Raw genomic sequence first — 23,729 nt, forward strand, 5'->3', positions numbered from 1 at the left:
TATATATATATATATATATATATATATATATATATATATATATATATATATATATATATATATATATATATATATATATATGTGTGTGTGTGTGTGTGTGTGTGTGTGTGTGTGTATGTATATATATAAATATATATATACATATATATATATATATATATATATATATATATATATATATATATATATATATATATATATATATATATATTATTTACCGAACTCGGAAAGATAAACCACGGACGACTTAAGCACAGAACAAAGGGAATGGTCCGTACAGTCGTTTCCTTCCCTAGTTAAGAAAAGTAAGATTGAAATTAGCTCGTTTACAGCAGCCTTATGAAGTGGACACGAATGGAATAGTTGGAAAGTTTGTATTCTGTGAAAGTAATGTTGAAAAGCAAAACTAAATCTTACAATATGTGTAGAGAAAAGAGCAGAGAAAATAAAAGAAGACAATATCCAAGCGTAAGAAAACACCACCGCAGTAAATAAGAGGAGCCGTTGCAAAGGCTAATCCTGAATTTCAACACTGAACCTGAGCTGAGCGCTTCTGAGATCTCTGTGCGCTTTTGTTGTTGTTTTGATCTCGACGCAGTGCTTGATAGGAATTTTTCATTTGTGCGACGGAAAGTACAACTGCTTCAAAATGGATTTGCTAGATTCCATTATGAGCAAGATGGACAAGCCTCCCGCTGTCAATGATAAACATAAACAAATGATGAGAGGTAGGCTCGGCTAGTCTTTTAAATTACCTTGTTCTGCCAGGCTCAGCTCATTTGCCAAGCCATGCCAACTAGAATTAGGCGTGTAGTGCGCTTTCCGTTCAGGCAGACAGTTCCTACCCTACCCTAAATGTAGACTTGTAACTCTTAGACGTTCAGTCGCTAACCTAGGCTCTTGAGATCAGTGGCACGGAGTACAATAGGCCGGGATAAGAAGTTAATTTCGTAGGTCACCCGAGCGTGCTGGCGTAAGCCCACTTTCCTTGTGATGTTTCCGATGTTGCAACTAGGATAGCTAACTGTAGTCCGTGTTGCAACTAGGATAGCTAACTGTAGTCCGTGTTGCAACCAGGATAGCTAACTGTAGTCCGTGTTGCAACTAGGATAGCAACTGGTCCGTGTTGCAACTAGGATAGCTAACTGTAGTCCGTGTTGCAACTAGGATAGCTAACTGTAGTCCGTGTTGCAACTAGGATAGCTAACTGTAGTCCGTGTTGCAACTAGGATAGCTAACTGTAGTCCGTGTTGCAACTAGGATAGCTAACTGTAGTCCGTGTTGCAACTAGGATAGCTAACTGTAGTCCGTGTTGCAACTAGGATAGCTAACTGTAGTCCGATGTTGCAACTAGGATAGCTAGCTGTATTCCGTGTTGCAACTAGGATAGCTAACTGTAGTCCGTGTTGCAACTAGGATAGCTAACTGTAGTCCGTGTTGCAACTAGGATAGCTAACTGTAGTCCGTGTTGCAACTAGGATAGCTAACTGTAGTCCGTGTTGCAACTAGGATAGCTAACTGTAGTCCTTGTTGCAACTAGGATAGCTAACTGTAGTCCGTGTTGCAACTTAGCTAACTGTAGTCCGTGTTGCAACTAGGATAGCTAACTGTAGTCCGATGTTGCAACTAGGATAGCTAACTGTAGTCCGTGTTGCAACTAGGATAGCTAACTGTAGTCCGTGTTGCAACTAGGATAGCTAACTGTAGTCTGATGTTGCAACTAGGATAGCTAACTGTAGTCCGTGTTGCAACTAGGATAGCTAACTGTAGTCCGATGTTGCAACTAGGATAGCTAACTGTAGTCCGTGTTGCAACTAGGATAGCTAACTGTAGTCCTTGTTGCAACTAGGATAGCTAACTGTAGTCCGTGTTGCAACTAGGATAGCTAACTGTAGTCCGTGTTGCAACTAGGATAGCTAACTGTAGTCCGATGTTGCAACTAGGATAGCTAACTGTAGTCCGTGTTGCAACTAGGATAGCTAACTGTAGTCCGTGTTGCAACTAGGATAGCTAACTGTAGTCCGATGTTGCAACTAGGATAACTAACTGTAGTCCGTGTTGCAACTAGGATAGCTAACTGTAGTCGATGTTGCAACTAGGATAGCTAACTGTAGTCCGTGTTGCAACTAGGATCTAACTGTAGTCCGTGTTGCAACTAGGATAGCTAACTGTAGTCTGTGTTGCAACTAGGATAGCTAACTGTAGTCCTTGTTGCAACTAGGATAGCTAACTGTAGTCCGTGTTGCAACTAGGATAGCTAACTGTAGTCCGTGTTGCAACTTGGATAGCTAACTGTAGTCCGTGTTGCAACTAGGATAGCTAACTGTAGTCCGTGTTGCAACTAGGATAGCTAACTGTAGTCCGTGTTGCAACTAGGATAGCTAACTGTAGTCCGTGTTGCAACTAGGATAGCTAACTGTAGTCCGTGTTGCAACTGGATAGCTAACTGTAGTCCGTGTTGCAACTAGGATAGCTAACTGTAGTCCGTGTTGCAACTAGGATAGCTAACTGTAGTCCTTGTTGTAACTAGGATAGCTAACTGTAGTCCGTGTTGCAACTAGGATAGCTAACTGTAGTCCTTGTTGCAACTAGGATAGCTAACAGTCCGTGTTGCAACTAGGATAGCTAACTGTAGTCCGTGTTGCAACTTGGATAGCTAACTGTAGTCCGTGTTGCAACTAGGATAGCTAACTGTAGTCCGTGTTGCAACTAGGATAGCTAATTGTAGTCCGTGTTGCAACTAGGATAGCTAACTGTAGTCCGTGTTGCAACTAGGATAGCTAACTGGGTAGAACTAAGTTATAGGTACGCGGCGGGTATTTAGCGAGAAATGGTAGTTTCTTATAGTATTTTGGATGCTTATTAACAATTTAACGTTAATTTTTGGCGGTCGGCTGTAATTAACTTACAATTTACCTTTGAACTCTACCCTACGGTAATGGGGACCCCGATGGGAATCCGGGGTTTCCATACGCGATCTTCACGAGACAGAGCACCGCACGTCTGTTTGACGCTTCATATCCCGTCTGGCAAGTGCAATAACTTGTTAACGTATGGGTAGCTCCCCCCTCCCCGGGCCAGTAATAAACACGGCGAAGGGACATTCCATTTGGCCAACAACAAACAAATGCACTGCCAGTGTCAGAAGCCCAAAAGTGTGGAAAAACCAGTTTCAAGGTACTGCACTCGCCGGACGGGATATGGACCATTCGAAACAGAAACCCTCTGTCTTGTTGTTAGATGGACTTCAGGGGACAATTACAGGTTAATTACAGCCGACCGCCAAAAATAACGTTGAATTGTAAATAAGCAACCAAAATACTATAAGAAACTGCCATTTCTCGCTAAATACCCGTGGTGTCTCTATTACTTAGAAATACCACTAACTGTAGTCCGTGTTAGCAGATATGTCATCAGAATAATGCTTTTAATAAAATTTTGGTTCAACTGCAGACTACTACTACGGCCTGATTCCCAGTAGTTGTTGACCAACATAGCCTAGCCTATTTACTGTTCTTTTTTTTTTATTAATTCAGTCTATGTCTTTGCTCTTACACAGATACAAACCCTCTGTGTTCAAATGTGGGTTTAACAGTATTTCTAAGTAATAGCTCCGCACAGACTATATGGAACGGTTCCGCAAATACGAAAGTCATTAGGGAGTCATATGTTCAAGAAGGGATTGGCAAAGGAAATCTATTATAAAAGGAATCTTACTAAACTAACCTAAAGTATCCTAACTTAACCCAACCTAGTAGGCCATGTTACTTAGTTGGCCTGGACCCCTTATAGTACTACGCATGTGCGATAGCATTCCAGGATGGCCAGCATACAAAAACGTAATCAGTTCTGAAGTTAATTACAGTTGACCGACAGTAAATAATGGTAAATTCTTGATAAGCAACCAAAATAGTACAGGAAAAGTCAGTTTGTTCCGACACAACATACAGACCGTTGGTCCTTTACATTAGGAATTTAGCACGCTGTTGGCCCAGCATTCGACTCTCCGAGCGGCCAATGAAGAATTAGAGGAATTTATTTCTGGTGATAGAAATTCATTTCTTGCTATAATGTGGTTCGGATTCCACAATAAGCTGTAGGTCCCGTTGCTAGGTAACCAGTTGGTTCTTTGCCACGTAAAATAAATCTAATCCTTTGGGCCAGCCCTAGGAGAGCTGTTAATCAGCTCAGTGGTCTGGTTAAACTAAGATATACTTAACTTTTACTACAGTTTGATATTCATCAGTGTCAACTAAAATAAGGTTAAACTTATTTTTAATTTGGGCGCAGTTTTCACTGGCTTACCACTGAAGCATATGAAATGTACAGTCAACCCCCAGGATTCATGGGGGATAGGGACCACAATGAATAGCTAAAATTCATGAATACTTGACACCCCTCTAAAAACACTTTTAACTGCCTAGTTCGATAGTTCAAACACCAAAAACTCCCCTCTAAAAATGCTTATACCTGCCTATTTTAATAGTTTTATCATGAAAAATGTATTTAGTCACAAAAATATGAAAATATAGTAATTAGTGAATATTTTTCGATGAAAAATTCTGCAAATAGGCGTCGACTGTAGATGTAAATGTGGGGCAAGTTACAAAACATTGAGGTGAATTGGAAAATTAATTAGTGAAACGAAATCTGATGTCAGTAGTGATAAAATATTCTCCTGTGTACTGTAAATATATAATTATGATACCCAGTTAAAACTAAAAAAAAACAAAAGATAAATGGTATGTATGTCTTTGCATAGGACATCATGCTTGATTTAAACACTGGGTGAGTTACAGACACAAAGTTTCTGTGATATTTACAAGGCAAAATGAGAAATTGATGATTACAGTAAAACAGAAGATTTATAATACCTATTTAATACATTTCTTAAAAACAACATAATAAGAGTCTAATCTACAGCGCAATATGAATGATGTAATACGTACTTGCTAAGTATAATTCATGATAAAGGAATACAACAATGTAAAAAGGCAAATTTACTGAATTCTAAGCAAAATTAATAATTATGGTAAAGAATAAGAAAGTTATTGTATAAAAATATACTCATGGTAATAAAACCGTGGTAGGCTGTAGGTAAAAGGAGTTAGGCTGTGGGGTAGCATATATATACATGTAGACTGAATTGCAAACTGATTTACATCAAAATTTGACATCCAACCTGCATGCAAGAACCTAACCACGTCGTAACTCAACACCTACCTGTACCATTTATTTTGTTTGTGCATCATTAAAATTTCACTTGATTTTCATTTTATGTTTCTTTTCTCCTTATTAACCAATTTGCACTGATTTAAGGGATATTTTAAAGGTAGGATGAGGTGGTTAATTGTTGGGTTAAGTGTAATATAACCCAACCATTCCGTAATCTGGCAAAATCACTAATCCGGCACCCTGAAGGTCCCAGTGATGCCGGATTAATGATCGTTGACCTATACTGTATTTCCAGTTGTATGTGCAGATGTTGAAATGTTATAGAATTAATTTCTTTTCCATATTTGCAGAACAAATGAAGGCAGCTGAGGAAGCTAAAAATAAGGAAAGAAAAAGGCTAGCTCAGTTCAGAAAACATGTAAGTTACTTCAGTTTTAAATTCTATGTATTTAAGTTCTGCCATGGTATACAGTTTGTTATTCTTTATGTGACTCTCATATTGAACCTTTATTTTTTATTGTATAAGAATAGTGTAGCCTGTGAGGGAAGTGTTGAGCAATGTCCTACCATTATAACTAGCCTGCTTTCGCTTATATAGCCTAAGTGCCAAACCATTAAAAGGCAAACCCTAGTTTCTATTGTTCTCTGGTTAGGGGATATTTCTGGGTGCATTTAGATTATCAGCCTAGCTAATTTTCATTACCTTGTTACAGTTCCTTGCTCATTCTCGCTTAGTTGCACATGTTAATTGAATATCAGTAAGGTGTTTGAACTTATAGTATATTATTTAAACTGTTTCTCTGTGCTTGAAGGAAGCTGATGTTAACTATCTGTGTTCTTACTGAGGGGAAATACAGTAAACCTCCGTGTTCGTGGGCGATGCATACCGCACCTCCCCCCCTTCCCCCCTCCGCAAATAGCTAAAGCCCACGAATACTGAAAAACCCTCTAAAAACACTTAGAACTGCCTATTTTGGTAGTTAAAACACAAGAAAAACCCTCTAAAAATGCTTATACCTGAGCATTTTAATAGTTTTATCACAAAAAGTGCTTTTAGTCTTGAAAATGATGTGAAAGTACAGCAATTAGTGAATATTTCTCAGTGAAAAATACCGCGAATGGACGAATTTTCCGTGAATAATGGGTAGATACTTTCCACAGATAAATCCGCGAACACGTGAGTCCATGAATCATGAGAATGGGAATACTGGGGGTTTACTGTACAGTAATTGTAAATTAATATTTTATACATTATTGTACTATTATTTTATGGATAAGACCCATTGGTCATGTTGCTTTACATCATACTGTGGACATGTACATGTGGCCATGTCAGCCTGTTTTAATTTGAAGTGTTTGCTGCTTATACAATGATATAGGTAGCTAAGATTTGGTAGGTATTGATAAACATTTGTTCCTTTTATCACTACTGGGATGTTATTACGCAGGAGCCACAGATGACCTACACCGCAGCAGATTGCTCAGTCTGCTTTTTCATATAAGTAACTTACCAAGTAATTACATAGCTATGCCTTTCCAGTCACGCTGCAGCTCAAAATTTGAAAAATCGCACTAGTGCTACTGTCGTTTTCATGTAGATGACTACCTCGCCCTCTGTTGGGGAACAATAGAAACAACAAAACAAAGGCGCTCACTTCTTTTCTGCCAGCCTTCGGTGTAACCTCGAAGTTTTGCAGCAGCTTGGTTTAAATTGTTCATCGCTTTTTCAGGAATATCATTCCAGGATTCGTTGATGTATTGACTCCTCTGGTAGCCTACAGCTCATTTTTTATAGTTCATTTCGATTTGTGACGATAATGATGTCGAACTCTATATCCTCCAGCATTAGATAATGTAGGGAGGGTTGTAAAACCCGCTTGACAAAGGCAAGTTACGACTCCCATACTATTTCCTGTAACTGTAGAGGGCAAGTATGTTCAGAGAACTTGATGCATGTCGAATGTAAGGATTGGGACGAAAGGCAGTGGAAGGTATTGAAATCTCATTTAGAAAAACTAGATAGAGATAGGAAAAGGAAGGCGACCTCTAGAGCCAAGATTAGGGCTCATAGTCTAGAACCGTCTCCTATCCTGAGTGTGGATGATCGACTTATATTCAGTAATTAATACTAATTTGGTCCTGGTTATTTGTGTTATTATTGTTAGTGTTTCCTTGCACTACAGCAGAGTGGGAATTTAGTCTTGAAATTCCACTTCGTCTAATTGTCGACAGTCTTAAATCGTAATGTGAATGTCTAACAGTGTTCAGTAATTCGTCAAACACTTGTTGCATGTCCACACACGAAAAAAAAAATTATTCAATCAGAGTACATCAATCATAAAAAATTTTTGTTATATTGTACCAAAATTAAAACAATTTGGCAAATTGTCACAAAAAAATTATTCTCTGTTGAGTTCAAGTGCACAAGTAAAACCTTTTTTAATACACAAAAGAAATTCTTATATGAAATTGGGCATCATATCATAAAAATTCATCACAATAAGTACAGAGAATATATATATATATAACTTCTCAAATAATCATCACCAACCGAGTGAAGAAAAAAAAATAACTAATTCCATATCTAAATTATTTACTAAATAATTAATTATCATGGAGAGAGTAAAGCTGGTATTTATGCAAAAGGAATTTTATTCACTAGAGAGAGAGTTTTCTTAAATTTCAATCTTATTAAAAGATGCAAAAAAAATACATATCTTCACTTATTTACTTATTAATAGAGAGAACGGACAGTATTTTCATTTCTTGCCAACTTACTGTGGTTGTTTTGCTGATATCGTGATATTGCTAAATGTTGTGCCTTCACTGCGATTCTTCGCCGCCGTATCCTCGTAAAAAAATTTCACTACATCTGCGTTGTTTTTCGCTGTGGTTTTCCGCCTTCGGAATCTTGTAAGTTCTGTGCGCAGTTTTTCAATCACTTCGATGAAATGTCACAAACACTGGGCTTATTATCGCTGTCGGCGTCTTGCTCAATTTTTTGACGGTAACAGTTCTAAATGTTTTTGCTTCGGAACGCACTAATACTGTTTTTATTCACACTCGACCTTTTCTTGTAAGCTGGTATTTCTTCACATAACTTTTGTTCGCTGGAGTGTTTTATTCCTTCAGATATATTTTGCTCGTCGTCGTAAAAAATCAAGTTCGTTTTGTAGAATTTCGTTTCACGGTAACTTAAATAATTGCACTAATAATTTCATTAATGTTCGTTTGTTTTGTCTCGCCTTCTGGATCCAATTACGGCTGCCACAATTTATGTTAAGGGGATCTTCTTTCTCCTCTTTCTGTTTTGTATAATTTTTTAGTTTCTCTCACTTCTTACCTTGGTTTCTTTTAGATGTGTCCCTCAGCATCGCTTTGCTGATGATGTGCTATCTTCTTGATATTAATTAAATTAAATATTGATATCTCTCAGAAAGGCATATAGAGACGAGATCGGTAATTTCCTCACTTTAATTAGTACTTAGTATTATAAGGATCAGTACAAAATTAACAAGTTACAGTGATAGAAAGAATCACTCTGGAGCTATAAACTTAGACTCAGTCTCTATGGGGAACACTGAAGCGAGGGGAGACGTACTCTCCCTTGAAGGACACAGTTCTGATCTTTCTCTCCTGGCGTTCTCCAGCCTGTTGAACCCCTAGAATTCTTGTTATCTGCAATCTCCACCTCCTTCTAGCCTTATTGGAAGGATTAATCAGCAAGGCCTCCCCCTTCAAGTAGCTGATTGGAAGGACTGTAGTGGGTGTGATTCAAATCTCTCCTTAGAGGACTTGATTGGAGGTGATCTTAGGAGGGTGTGTGAAAGACCCCTCCCTAGTATGTTTGATTGGAGGTTGTAGAAGTACATCACTTTGTCCAGCCCCAAATTTCCTGGAGTTTCCATGAAAACGCCTCCCTGAGAAGGCGGGATTATAGAACCAGCTGCTGTAAGCATTTAGGCTGTGCTGACTCATGAATTGGTTAGCTTAATCGCGAGGCCATTATTTCTCACATTTACGACTGTTTTTATGGCGTCAACACGATATACTGCTTATGGTTCATGCAGACATCCTGCCTCAATCAGCGTATTGGAATCACAATAACAACAACAGCTTTTGGGCGTTATCACTGTGTTCTTCGCCTCTCTTTTTATTCATACTTCTCTCTCCTTCTCTCTCCTAACTTTTTGTCTTTTCTATATTTCTCTCTCTCTCTTTTCTTTTTCTCTTTTCTATCTAATTTCCCTATATATTGTACACCACAACACATAAGCTTAAATGTAAGTAATACCTCACCTGTTATTCTCTCTTTCTCTCTCTCTCTATACAGGCAGTCCCTGGTTATCAGCAGGGCTTCCGTTCCGACAGCATGACGATAACCGAAAATTGGTGATTTTCGGTGCTTATCAGTGCCGATAAACACTGAAAACCACTAATTTTCGTTTATCGGCACCTCTGTTAGGTATTTATCGGTGCCAATACACAATTATCAGTGCCAATACGTGGAAATCGGCACCAAAAATCGCAGTTTTTCGTTGCTAGACTACTGCCAAAAAACTGCAACATCACAATAATTATGGTTTTAAATCACTTACCGATGCAGATAAACTACGGACATTGGTAAACTGTTTACTGGTGCCGAAAATTGCTTAGTTGTGCCAAAAATCTGGTGAACGACATTGTAAAACTGAAACGCTGTTAACCGATGCCGCCAATAAGTGGAGTCTGCCTTTATCTCAGTACAAGTTATGTGCAGTATTGTACATATCCATCAATAAAAATTAATTATCATAAACATAAAAGCAGGAAACAAAACAAGCTCATGCAAGTCAGTGTCTTCCTAGCCCTCTTCACCCATCCAACACTGAAACCACACCCTTTCTCAGCCAGGGGAGACTGCTCCCCATCTCCACCCACCTTCCAAAACAACCCCTTCTCTGAGTGAGTTCCTCTACAGAGCCTTACTGCCCCTCCTCTCCCATGGCACCTCCTCCACTCCCAAAGACATTCTCTTAGTCTGTTTATGAGTGTAAGCAGTGTTACCAACATTTTCCCGAGGCTGCGCTGCATTACCAACCATCGGAGATCAGTTTTTCAAATTTTTAAAATTTATATCATATATTCGGGGCCTTGGTATGTCAGATAGTGTTGAGTTCTGAATAATGGTGATCTGGATAATTGAAGGATTACTGTATATTGCATTTACCAGTCTGTAATTTATTATTTAATATTTAAGATACAGTATTGTTCTTCCTTGATTTATTTCTTCTTTTCCAGGTGCTTGCAGCAGGCTTTCACTCTTTCTTCCTTTTCTTAGGAGACTTGTGATCTTTGTACCCATTCAGAGTAAGTAATACTTTTTCCTCTCCATTTCAGATTGAAGAACGAATCAACAGATTTATTCAGAATGTAAGTCTAACAAAGAAGGAATTTGAGCCAATGGACAGAGTGGCTCGGAGCATTGTGTAAGTAAACAGTAGTTTTTACTCCTGTTTCCAGTACAGTACTCTATTTAATTACAGTAAACCCCCGTATTCACTGGGGATGCATACCACACCCCCCCCTCGTGAATAACTAAAATCCGTGAATACTTAAAACCCTTCTAAAAACACTTAGAACTGCCTATTTTCGTAGTTCAAACACAAAAAAAAAATCTAAAAATGCTTATACCTGAGTATTTTAATAGTTTTATTACAAAAAGTGCATTTAGTCAAGAAAATGATATGAAAATACAGTAATTAGTGAATATTTCTCAGTGAAAAATACAGCGAATGGGCAAATTTTCCCTGAATGTCTATATATGCTTCATAGAGAAATCCGCGAATAGGTGAGTCCGTGAATCATGAGACTGCGAATACAGGGGGGTTTACTGTACATTGCTTTATGAATTTTGTATCGTTCTTGTTCAGTAGTTTGTATAGCGGGAAGCAAAATGCAAGTATGGCAATAGACTGGTCAGTTTATCATGGCTTTTAATTTTTGAAGTACTGTAGTGGTTAGTCCATGCAATAGTTATCAGTAATAACACAGTACAGTACAGGCAGTCCCTGGTTATCGGCGGGCTCGGTTATTGGCGATCCGGGTCTACGGGCTTGCCTAGCAACGAAAATCAGCAATTTTCGCTGCCAAAATTCGCTGATTTCCACTTGTTAGCACCGATAATTGGGTATTGGCACTGATACATACCTAATAGAGGCACCGATAACTGAAAATAAGCAATTTTTGGTGTTGATAAGCACCAAAAATTGCCAATTTTCAGGTATTGGCAATTTTCAGTTATTGGCGATTTTCGGTCATCATCACACTGTCAGAACGGAACCCCCACCGATAACTGGGGACTGCCTGTAGTGTGATATATGCAGCGTTGTTTTCCCCAAAACCATTTCCCAGTCTGTTCAAGTGTCAGCAGTGTTACCAATGTTGTCTTGAGGCTGCGCAGCACTGCCAACCATCAGAGGGCAGGTTTTTAAAATTTTTTGAAATTTTTGTCTGGGACCTTGATCCCTGGTCCAGGTGTTCAAATAATGTTGAGTTCTGGATAATGGGGATACAGATAATTGAAGGATTACTGCATTTGTATACTTACAGGTAATTGAAGGATTACTGCATTTGTATACCTTTTACCAAAATAAATTGCTGAATTTATGTACTTAACAGTATGTTGTAATTTTAGGAGAGATGTCGCAGATGTTGCAGGACTCACTACATATGTTTTTGGTGTGGAGGATGTTGACCGCCATGTGATGGTCTTCAAGAAAGAGTATCCATTAACAGAAGAGGAATTGGAAGCATATAAAAATGGAGAAGAATGGGATCCTGAAAAATTTAAAGAAGAAGCAAGACTGGTTAGTAATTAACAGAGCTTTTTAAATTCAGGAATTTAATGGAAGTAACAGAATAAGAAGCAACAAGTGATAGATTATTTTTCCATTTCCCAATGGAGCTGTTTAACCACAAACCCATTAATTATACAGTAATTGGCTTTTTATAATGTTCCACAAGTAGTCCTAGGCACATTACTGTAGTCCCCTGATTAAAATAAAGACTTGCAGACAGCTGGTACTGCCAGTGCACAGATGTAACCACAGAGTTTCCAGCAGGAGTCAAAATCATTCTTTGTGTGCTGCTTTAGTGATCGGATGTTATTTGCTTCTGTGACCCATATTTCTGAGGTTATTTGCATTTATTTTCCATATTATGTTTTCTCTTACAATGTAGTACAGCAGATATAATTAAGAGGTGGCTAATTGATTGGTCTTTATCTTCAGTCTTTGAAGATGTAAAGGATAGAATAACTGACAGTTGGTTTGGTTATGGTCATTTATTTTAAGAATTTCATGTTAGTACAGTGTGCCTTTTTTGTTGGTGTGGAAATATGAGCAACTAGTATTGCTTTAGGGTTGCATTTGTTGCTTTCCATGTACAGTACACTAATTTTATTTTGGTAATATAAGTTGTTCATAGTTACTTATTTGCCAGCCAACTAGAAAACAACAGCTAGTTAGTACTGGAACTGAAAGTAGCTTTCATTTTGTTTCTTCAAACTTAAGGCGTGCTTATTTCTGTATTTTTGCATGGAGTAAATATTTTTTTATTATATCTTATTCTGTTTATCTTTGTTTTATAGTATCATTATGGATATCCACTGAATACAGTAATGACATTTTAACTTATAAGTATTTTATATTATGACTTTCATCCAAAAGTATAATTAAAAATAATTTCATCAACAAAAACAAAATATTTAAGTGAGTTTCATTAGCAAGAGAAAATTCTGCTCAACTCAGGTAAGCAAGCAGGTAGCACTGCTCATCACCCCTCCTCCTAGTGTCTGGAGGTGAAACAAAAGTAATTACAGTCCAACCTCTTAAAACCGGCACCCTTGGGACCAGGCCACTGCTAGACCGTAGAAAGTGCCGGGTGACAGAATTCACCCCTAAAAACCCCCTCTTGTAAACAAAGTCTTGCCAGCTCATTCCACATTTATATTGCTGTGTTATCAAAAGTAGAACAAAGCTTATGAGTCATTGTCATTCATTAGGTTTACAGAAGTTCCTTATGAAAATTCTGGCCTGCTCCGGAAATGCGTACACCTTCGCTTAGTCAGAGCATAAACCACTTGATAAGTGCACTGTCAAATTCTGATCTCCTGGCACCTATCATTGTTTTATGGCACTTCAAGCTTTTGTGATTTGTTTTCAGCGAAAACCCAAATCTCTGCTGCTTTTGTTTCTTTAAACCTGAGAGAGAGAGAGAGTGAGAGAGAGAGAGAGAGAGAGAGAAGAGAGAGAGAAGATTGATATACATTACTGCATATTCATTTCAAAGAAATAATACAGGTGTAATATTTAGAATAATGATAATTTTAATAAAACTGTTATTTTACTTACTGTATGCAATTATACTTCATGCATTATTGTCATATTATTATCTTATTATTATAATTTATGAACATAGCGATCAGGCGCCACTTGCATTTTTATAATGTTCCTATTCCTAAAGTCATCAGCTGATTGCATTTTACTGACATCATCACAGCCATTAGTTACTAAATCAAACGCCTTTTGGTGATGTGTTTTCTGTAAATTAAAAGAGCTGGGTTTAAAAATGCAACTCACTTTATTTATGAATGCAGTAAATATGTCGGTACAGTACGGTACTTGCTGTTGTTTATTCCAGTGTCTTGCACACTACGTAGTAAGTGGTTGTTAATTATAATAAATAGTAATGAATTCTTAGACAATTCACAAGGTTGGTAAGACTAATTTAATGTATGAAGATTTTCATTTAACCTAATGAACTTTTCCTTTTAGGCTTAGTCATTAGTTAAAAGCTAACTCAGATATAATATGCATTATCAGTGGCATCTACCAAAACTGAGATATGTATAGAAATCATAGCATAGTGTAGTCTCCTGAAAATGCATCTTGCACTATACATACACAATGTACAGTGCACCCTTTTTTTACGCGTTTCACATTTCCATGTTTCATTTTGTTGTGGAACAAATTATTGACTTGTCCGCGGAGGAATTTTCACTAATTTGCAAATTTTTTCAAAGAGCAGTATTCACTAATTACTGTATTTTCATTTTATTTTCATGACTAAATACATTTTTATAAGAACAAATGATATTGTAATTTTCAAATGTAAATATTAATTTAAACACAGCAAAATATCTATAAAATGTTTAGTACAAATCAAATAAATCTGTAATACAAATTGTAAACTTTTAAGCTCATTCTGGGGCCCACCCTGGAATGACAGGTGGCCCCCAGAATGAGCTTAACAAGTTTACGATTCTCTCTCTCTCTCTCTCTCTCTCTCTCTCTCTCTCTCTCTCTCTCTCTCTCTCTCTCTCTCTCTCTCTCTCTCTCTCTCTCTCTCTCTCATTAAGGGTAATGTAAAATGTATTTTAATTTTTTTACTGTACTGTAAAGTGTTTTTGGATGATAGAGCCTACAGTGTAGTATCTGAAATATTCTCTAATTATTTTAATTTTATTTTCCGGTCTGCTTTTATTGAAATGAAAAAACTTATACAGTAATTATGCATGGAAAATATGAAAAAATGAATGACAAAGTAGTATCATGTTTATTTATAAAATTATACTGTATAAAACAAATAAACATACTGTATATGCATAAAAAATCAATCTCTCTTATCTCAGAGAGAGAGAGAGAGAGAGAACTTTAGTGTTAACATCAGATCACAGTAACTTGCTGGTGACGAGACTTCACAATCGCTGGGAGAAGAGTAAGAATGTTAAGTGTTGCCTACGTATGAAATTCAGATTTTAAATATTTTTATGGTGATTAGAGATGAAATTTCAACAGTGATAAAATATTCTCTTGTGTACTGTTGTAATGTGTGATAATCATAGTCAACTAAACTCGTAATGAAATACGGTACAATAAATCAGATAAAGCAGAAATTATGGCAACACAACACTACCTTCGTCAATCTGTCATGAACTTGCTGGATTTGCTTATTTTCGTGTTTTTTGCCTATTTATAAAATTCAGATTTTAAATATTTTATGATGATTACATCAATATAGTATAAATGGATTCTGTAAGTAAAATAACATGTCATAGATATTTTGCAGTTTTCTCATTAAATATGTATACTGAAAGAGAGAGAGAGAGAGAGAGAGAGAGAGATGACGGACAAGAATTTTTTCATAAATTTATGGGAGCTGGTGAGTACTAACCCAAGAACTGACTGTAGTAAATCATTTTTTTATCATAAATGTACATTTGTACGTAATCATGAAAATACTAACATGACGTAACAAACGTGTCCTGTCTTTCTATACTACCCACGTATTTTAGATATGCTCTGTACAGTAGTACTATCCTATAATATATACCTATACAGTAAATATTATTTCAAAATCATCTTACAACACAGGAAAAAATCAGTATATGTAAAATGTACACCCAGACGATGTGTAAAGTTACGTAGGACAAAGAAACGTGCGTGTCTGAATGATAGGGGATACTTAAGAGTAACAGTTGTAGGCTGATTAGACTACTGAGTCACTGTGAGAGACCCTCATTACATTGATATTAAGTGAGAATCAGAAATGGAACAAGGTAAAGAAATTGCAAGCAGAGTTCAAAAAGATCAAGGGAAATGGAAGAAAAATGCAGGATAGAAAGCACTATAGCTGGGGTCAAAGGGATGTTGCAAAGAACAAATGGTGTACCATGAGCGATTTTGAGAGAAATGAATGGTTCAACAAGATCACTAAGGGTCATATGTTTGGGCTCATAGGATTCATCAAAATGAATTGTTCATAAATGAAAAATAAGAATTGTAGCAAGGTATAATAAAGAGCTTGCAAAGCTAAGCAGGAAGAGCCCAGTGAGAATGAATGAAAAGGCAGAAGTCAGCACATCTGGTTCCAAAGCATCATAACACTGAAGCTTGTACCATCCAAACGTGCCTTGACGTGCCACTTGAGACAAACTACAACTAATATCCATCCACAAAGGTATTTTTGTATGAAAATTTACATATTTGTGAAGTTCATAGATTACATAAGATATGTGAAGTAGAATAAAAATTAATTATTATTTTTACAATTTTTCAACAGAAAGAACAGCAACGACTGGAAGATGAGATCAGAACTCAAAAGCTGAAAAATGATCCAGGTTCCAATAAGTTTATTGAAAAATATGAGAGATTGGTTGGTAAAGAAACCGGAAAAGAAGCAGCCAGAATTTTAGAAGTTAATAAACAGTTTGGGTTCGGTAAGTTTGCATCAGCATACTTTTGTCTCATTTGTAGTCTTTTAAGAGTTATATTTAGAATAAAATGATAATAGAGCATATTATAAAAAAAAATTGTTTTCACTTTGTTTTTATATATTGAGCTTGACTATTTTTGATAGTAGTATGTTTTGGAAAACTTAAATTATTGTTGTTTGCATTTTGAGTGTGTAATAATTAATCATGCAAAAAGAATGAGTAGTAAGCATTTGCTGTTAATTGTTTGTAAAATGTATTTTTCTAGAGATTCATCTAGTTAGTGTTTTCACAACTGTTTCTTCCATGTGTTGATTAGTTAATAGAATGAAGGCTACAAAAGAAAGATGCAAGTCAGTTTGCTCATGAGAGCTAATTGTGGTACAATGTATTTCATGCAGAGGTAACGAGAAAATGTTGCTTAATGCCAGTGTTTAGTCCAACTATGAAAAAATTTTGCATAGGACTGACAGTATGCCCTGATTACAAAGTTAGCAATATACTTGATGGACCAAGTTTAATTCCACCATCTTTGGATCTGTTTTATCTACAGGATTACAGGCAGTGCCCGGTTATCAGCGCGCTCGGTTATCGTGATAAGGTTTTATGGTGCTTGTCTAGTGACGAAAATTGCCAGCTTTTGGCGCTGGTATGCACCGATTCCCGCTTATCAGCACCGATAATTGGGTATTGGCGCTGATACATACCTAACAGAGTTGCCGATCTCCAGTTAAAAAATTGCCGATTTTTGGTTACTGGCAATTTTCGCTTATCATCGCGCTGTCAGAACGGAACCCCCGCCAGTAACTGGGGACTGCCTTTATCCGTTGTATATTAGGTGATGATATGAGGGAAAAACAAAGCTGAGTCAAAGGACCTTTAAGCCAAAGCATCTTGAGTAAATATCTTTTACTGTACCTGATATGTATCCTTATTGCAGAACCATTTTCCAGCTTTGCCTATTATTTAAGGAACAATGAAAAGATCCAATTGGTGTTTCCCATTGCTTTCAAGTATGTTTGGTATTTAAACATTTTACTGTTTTTCTATTGACATATTTTTTTCGTAATACAGTATGAGGAAATTTATGTAACGCTGCCTGTTTCAAGGCTTGCGTAAGTGTTGATTCAACAATTACATTGTTGAATTCCATTCTTTCGGTGCTTCTTAAGGATGATGAAAATTGATCTTGTAGCTTTTATTTAAATAGAGAGTGCCTTGATTGTCTGTGTTATCTTGTGATGTTGGTATAATTAGTTAGGATCCAGAAACTATAAAAATTCAAACTGGGAAATAGAACAAGAATTTTGGAAGATGAATGGAAATTTTCAGATTATACTACCAGTATCATCAGAGCTCTGGTGACATTGTCAGTAAATACTGTATTTCACCCAAGCTCCTTATCAACCCCAAAAACTGCTTACCAACGGCGATAAACCGCTTACCAACAGTGATAAAGCACTTATCGACGCCCATAAACCGCTTACCAACGGCGATAAACCACTTACCGACGCCGAAAATCGCTTAACATCGCCGAAAATCAGGTTAACAACATCGTTAGCCAAGCACCATAAAACCAGATTGCTGTTAACCGATGCTGCCGATAAACGAGGACTGCCTGTATTGTTAACATTGTTCCTGAAATGCATATATATGTTCCTACTGTCTTCCATGCACCATTGCACATCACTAGTCTTTGTTTCTATCCCATGCACATGAAATTTTTATTGATACTTCTGTCCCTCCTAAGAAAATGACAGTCAATTATAGTAATGTTCATGCACGGCCAGATCTCTATGTATCAAGGATCTATTAATCTTGTAATCTTGCAGTGCTACCATATATGTCAAAGTATATCTGCATTCTAAAGTCGTGATGTGATGGTTACCAAGACTTGATTTAAGTTGTACAGTTTTTAAAAGAATAAATCCTTAATTGTATAACCTTTTTTGTTTTGGCCAGTGGTAAGGCAATTAAGTCTGTTCCTGCATCTGAGACAGATGTTAGTGTTTACTGAGTTACTTTGTTTTACAGTAAATGCATTTCTAATAATTTAGCTTTTGTCTATGAAATTGTCAATTCTACCAGTGGCTCTTACTATCTCAAATGGCCAAATGTTTGTTCTTCTCATGTTTGGCTAGCAGTGCACAGCTGGCACTAGTTTCCCTGACTTTAACTTTTTGATTTGTAAAGATTGCTTATTTTTCATTTTATTCAGCCTAATCATTCATTTGTTCCTATGAGGATACAAATCTGAAGTCGCATAGTTGGATATACTTTTAGTGGAAGCTGGTCCGGTCATTGAAGTTTGGTAATAAAGTTAACCAGCAGCTGGTGAGTTAGGGAGTGGAGAATTCACACACACTCACTTGGTTGTCTGTCACTTTTTCTTCAGCTGAACTTTTGTTACAAGTCCGTGTTTTTTATGTTGATGACTTTAGATTATATGTTGAGTTTTGTTCTGATTACTGTAAGAATGGCAGTGCCTTACTTCTGTACAAATGCAGAACACCATAGGTGCCTGGGCCATAATGCAGAACAGCGTAGGTGCCTGGGCCATGACTCTGTGTGTGAGAGAGGTTTATGTCACCCTTGAATGTTAACCCTCATTCCGCTTGCTCTTTATACAAAGGACATTAGTGTATGCCATCTTTCATCTGCATAGAGTACTTGGTCACCTTCCTTGTGGAAGAAGTACAACTCCAACAGGAAAGACACTGATGTTCTCTCCTTTTTTGCCTTCAACAATGACTCCATACTTTCACTGCCATGATGACGTCTGCACTCTCTCCCTTTACTTGAAGTAGGGAATATGCTGACTGGAGACTTTAGACAATGCAGTGACTGTACCTACTATAGATATCTACTCCTCTTTTGTTCCTGCCTCTCCTATTACTTTATTGACTACTCTGAAGCATCTTAACTGGTCTCAAGATCACATTGAGCATGACAGTACTCGTGCTAAGTACTGTACCTGGCCAAACTGCACTGTGTCTGGGGTCTGGCCCTGACCATCTATAGTAAGTACTGCTTCACATGAGACAGGTAGTATGTATGTGTGTGTGTTTGCTCACCTTGATTATCAGATAGAGGCAGCCTCTATTTGCCAATCAAGGTGAGCAAACACACACACATACATACTACCTGTCTCATGTGAAGCACAGAGATACACAGAGTTCTGGCCGTGCATGAACATTACTATAATTTGGCTGTCATTTTCTTAGGAGGGACAGAAGTATCAATAAAAATTTCATGTGCATGGGATAGAAACAAAGCAGACTATTGATGTGCAATGCTGCATGGAAGACAGTAGGAACATCTATATGCATTTCAGGAACAATGTTAACAATACAGGCAGTCCTCGTTTATCGGCGGCATTGGTTAACAGCAATTGGCTTTATGGTGCTTGGCTAACGATGTTGTTAACCAGATTTTCGGCGATGTTAAGCGATTTTCGGCGTTGGTAAGTGGTTTATTGCCGTATTAGATGGCCTTTGCATCATTCAAGAGGTTTTTGCAGGCAGGTCTGCATTGTAGTTTTCTATTGCTCTTTATGATGTCATTCTCATTCCCAGTCTGATTGGTCCAAAGTAACATGGGTAGAATTATTGTTTGTATGCAGTGAAATACTGTTTTGAGGTTAATTTGCAAATGTAAAATTTTTTTAAGTTATTAGTGGCAGGAATGTGTATTCCTTAAGAAATATATATTACAAGTAATTGCTATTACAAATTTTTCAAATAAAAATAATTTTTTATTATTGCCATCTCTAGTTCGCAGTGAATTGAAGAAGGATAAGCGAACCATTGAAGAAACTCTTGCCGACATACGAGCCAAGAAGCTGAAACGTGACCATAGTGAAGCAGCTGATGAGGAGAAAGATGATAATGGCCAGGATGCAAGTACAAATCAGCCGTAACCATTCTACTCTTTTTAAAAAGGTTGCAGTCATATTGATTATTAAAATCACCTTGAATTCATTTGCTAAAGTTTACTTAAAAATACCTTGTACCTCTCCCCTTGATAGATATTTTGCTGTGTCAAAGACCAAAGAAACTTAAGAAGCATAGAAGGGTTTATTGTCAGTTACATGGATGAATCCTCATATACAGTAAAGACATGCTAATTCATCATAGAAGCAATTTTGTTTTTGCCCAGTGGGTATGAAACCTCATTATGTATTAAGTTTTAGCCTCTAAATTCAAATGGTCATTATTTTGACAAGAAATTTGATTGTTTGGGAACATTTGTTATTGCCTGTTTTGCAAGATGGAAATTCAGATTTGGCAGGTTTTGATAAAGTCATTTCCTGTTACCTACCTCTTATGATTCAGAATTTTCAAAGATAAAAAGTGAGTTTATGTAGAGATTCTGTTATATTAGTCTGAAAATATTTCTTTGACTTGTGTATGCATGCATATACTAATGCAACCATTCGTAGTACAGGTTAACTTAGTATCTTTGCTTGTTACATAGACAGACCAAAGAATTTAGACTTATGCTACAGTAACAAAGCCCTATTTCACTGTAAACTCCAACGGAAATTTATTTTTATTGTCATGTGTATGTGTATTGTATGTAGCCACTTATGCATTTCAGTATTTAAGAAGTGTATAAGTGCTTCATGTTTGTTGGTCCCTGGGAGGCCAGTTCCCCAGAGATATTGAGTTCCAAGATGAACTTAAATAAATAAAACATACTTTGTGGATATACTACATACTGATTTGGTGATTGGCTACTGTAAAATACACAGGGACAAAAACAATTGGGAAGGCTTAGAAAATCATGAAGAAAAGGCATAGCTGAAAACCTTGACTATATAGAAATTTAGGCAGTATTTGTACAACCTGAGGAGAATGGAGAGAATTTAGTACATGTTAACTCTGTAAAGGTAACTTCTGACAAAAGTACTGATAATGACAGAAACACATTTATTGAAGCCATGTGAAATGTTGATTTTTGAAATTTGTGCAGCATTTTACAGAACTTTTGTCTGCCAGGTCCATTTTCATAGCTCTTATGAGATAAATTTGTACTCTGTGAGTGGCTGAAGATGCCAGTTCCGAAATCATCTTGTGGTGTCATTAAGTACATTTACTGCTAATATGATTTGTTTTTAGTGAAGGCATATTGCTGAATATCTATCTTGAACTTATTGTTGTTCCATTCACTTTGTACAAATAGATGTGTGCCACCCTCAATTGCCAGCCTCAGCATTTTATAAGAAAAATATGTATGTATAGCAGAAGAATATGGCTAATTTAATATATTTTGTTTCTCATAAAATTCTCATGATTTTAAATATTTTCATTATTACTTAAGTACAGACTAATACATGGGCTACCTACTATATTACTTAAATACAGAAAAATACATGTGCTACCTACTAATGGGCAAGAACTCATGATGCAAAAAATGTTTATTGTACCAGAAAACACTTTACAGACATTATCAGAACAAAAAATTTCTTCAAGATTCAAAAGGATACTGCTTAACACACTGCTATACCCCTGTGCAGTGAATCAGCCCATTGGGAAAAAACATACAGTATTTGAAATTATTAACCCTTAAAGGACGGGTCCCCTCAATAGAGGATCTAAAACAGGTTTTGGGTGGTGGATGGATCCCCTCTGAGGAAGATTAATATTACGCGCCATATGATTTTGTCTGTATCGAGTGGGAAAGAGTTTCCAATACTTCAATGGCCCATAAATGATTTGTGGCAACTAAAGAATTCAGCTCAGCTCGATCATGGGCGTCTTGGAAACTTCAGTATTGTTCTTGACTTGGAGGGGGGAATGTCTTTCTCCTCTCTCTGCCATGACGTCATTTTATTTATTTGCTCATAAATATACCCAGGGATTACTGTTGGTTTTAGTTCTTATCTTTTATGATATGATGTCAGTTATAGTTGTAAACTTGCAAAGAAATAATAGAAACATGTATAAATAAAAAAAAAGTTACTGTACTGCATTTCCTGATCTCGTAAACTTACATAAATATTTTACAACAAATATACTCAGAATTTGTTACTGCTTTTAGTTCTTATCTGTTATGATAATGTGTGAGATGTAATTATAATTTTACAAAATAAAATAAATTACTAGAAAAAACATGTATAACTTGGTAAAATTTACGAGTGTTTTGTAAAAGAGGCCCCACACAGTGTTGTAAGTAGTCACTTTCAACTTCCCGTGGAAGGTAGGGAAAATTTTTTAGAATTTTTTTTCTTACACCATGTGCATTTGCATATCTTCCTCTTTCCATTGATATGGTTTTTTTTTTTTAAATTGGCCAACCTTAAAGTTTGCCCAGTCTGGGGGTGTGCATTATATTAGCCCGTCCCTTAAGGGTTAAACAACCAAAACCATTGGCTAAATTGTATTCATTATGTTATGATCAACATTGGCAAAAGAATGTGTATTTCAAAACAAGAGTACAGTGCCATAGTTAAACCTGGTGAAGACCTAATCACTTTTAGGTTAAAGACCAATATCATTAGCTGTTTGTTTATGAGTTAATGGAAGAAATAGAAAATGCGTGGCTTGCATGGTGCATCCAGACTTGCAGTACCCTCACTCCAATGCAGTTTTGATCTCAGTGTAACACAAAGAACCATCACTTTTGCTACGAACCAAAGGGTTAGTGTTGATGTGTGGCCAGCAGCAAATAAAAAAGAGAAATTTAGTGCCAACAAGTTACACAATGAGTTTGTCATGCATCCAATATTCTTTCGTGGTTTATTCGATTTTTCTGTTGATATACCAATTTTGATACATATTTTCAGATACCATACTTTGTTGTGCTGTCTGACAAGTGGCAAAACCCTTAATCATGAGTTTCCTTAACTCTGTTGTAACAAAGATAGATACCTGGGCTTTAACAGTGGCAATCCAATTCTCTGTAAAAATAAAAAATTGTGATTTTTTATAAAATTACTAGAATAAAGAAAGATGAAACTAAATCGAGGGCTTATATTGCACATATAAAAAAAATATGCCCCAAGTTAATAAATAAATGTTTTCATACGACATTGTCTGCTAACAGGATAAGTAATGTTATTGCATAAGTGAGCGCTCTACCAGTGGAGACCAAAAATTTGTATCTGCAGCAAACTTTAGATTCAGTTTTTAATGAATGACTCAGAACATGAGCAGATTTTAAGTCTTCTCTAAGCAAATCCGTGTACAGTAGATTTAAAATGGTTAGCCACCCACATCCTTAATCCATAATCCAATAACTATTCAGAGTGCTATGAAGATGAAAATAAGCGTCTTTGATTTCAAGATAATTATTTTAG

At 36.6% G+C, this 23,729-nt stretch overlaps 1 protein-coding gene across 1 annotated transcript; it reads left to right on the forward strand.

Moving 5' to 3' along the window:
* Positions 1 to 333: 333 nt before the first annotated feature.
* LOC136849006 (sperm-associated antigen 7 homolog) lies at positions 334 to 22,542 on the forward strand. Its single transcript, XM_067121833.1, has 6 exons — positions 334 to 728; positions 5,526 to 5,593; positions 10,555 to 10,643; positions 11,852 to 12,023; positions 16,279 to 16,435; positions 20,203 to 22,542. Exons 1-6 carry the CDS (start codon positions 650 to 652, stop codon positions 20,346 to 20,348), a joined length of 711 nt encoding a protein of 236 aa, XP_066977934.1. The 5' UTR covers positions 334 to 649; the 3' UTR covers positions 20,349 to 22,542.
* Positions 22,543 to 23,729: the final 1,187 nt, after the last annotated feature.

Source organism: Macrobrachium rosenbergii, chromosome 20 (genome assembly GCF_040412425.1).
Source record: "Macrobrachium rosenbergii isolate ZJJX-2024 chromosome 20, ASM4041242v1, whole genome shotgun sequence".
Lineage (NCBI taxonomy): Eukaryota > Metazoa > Arthropoda > Malacostraca > Decapoda > Palaemonidae > Macrobrachium > Macrobrachium rosenbergii.

Coding starts and splice junctions, on each gene's coding strand:
- LOC136849006 (XM_067121833.1), top strand. CDS start 650: ATGGATTTGCTAGATTCCATTATGAGCAAGATGGACAAGCCTCCCGCT. Junction 10,644..11,851: donor AGAGTGGCTCGGAGCATTGT/GTAAGTAAACAG, acceptor TTGTAATTTTAG/GAGAGATGTCGCAGATGTTG. Junction 16,436..20,202: donor TAATAAACAGTTTGGGTTCG/GTAAGTTTGCAT, acceptor TGCCATCTCTAG/TTCGCAGTGAATTGAAGAAG.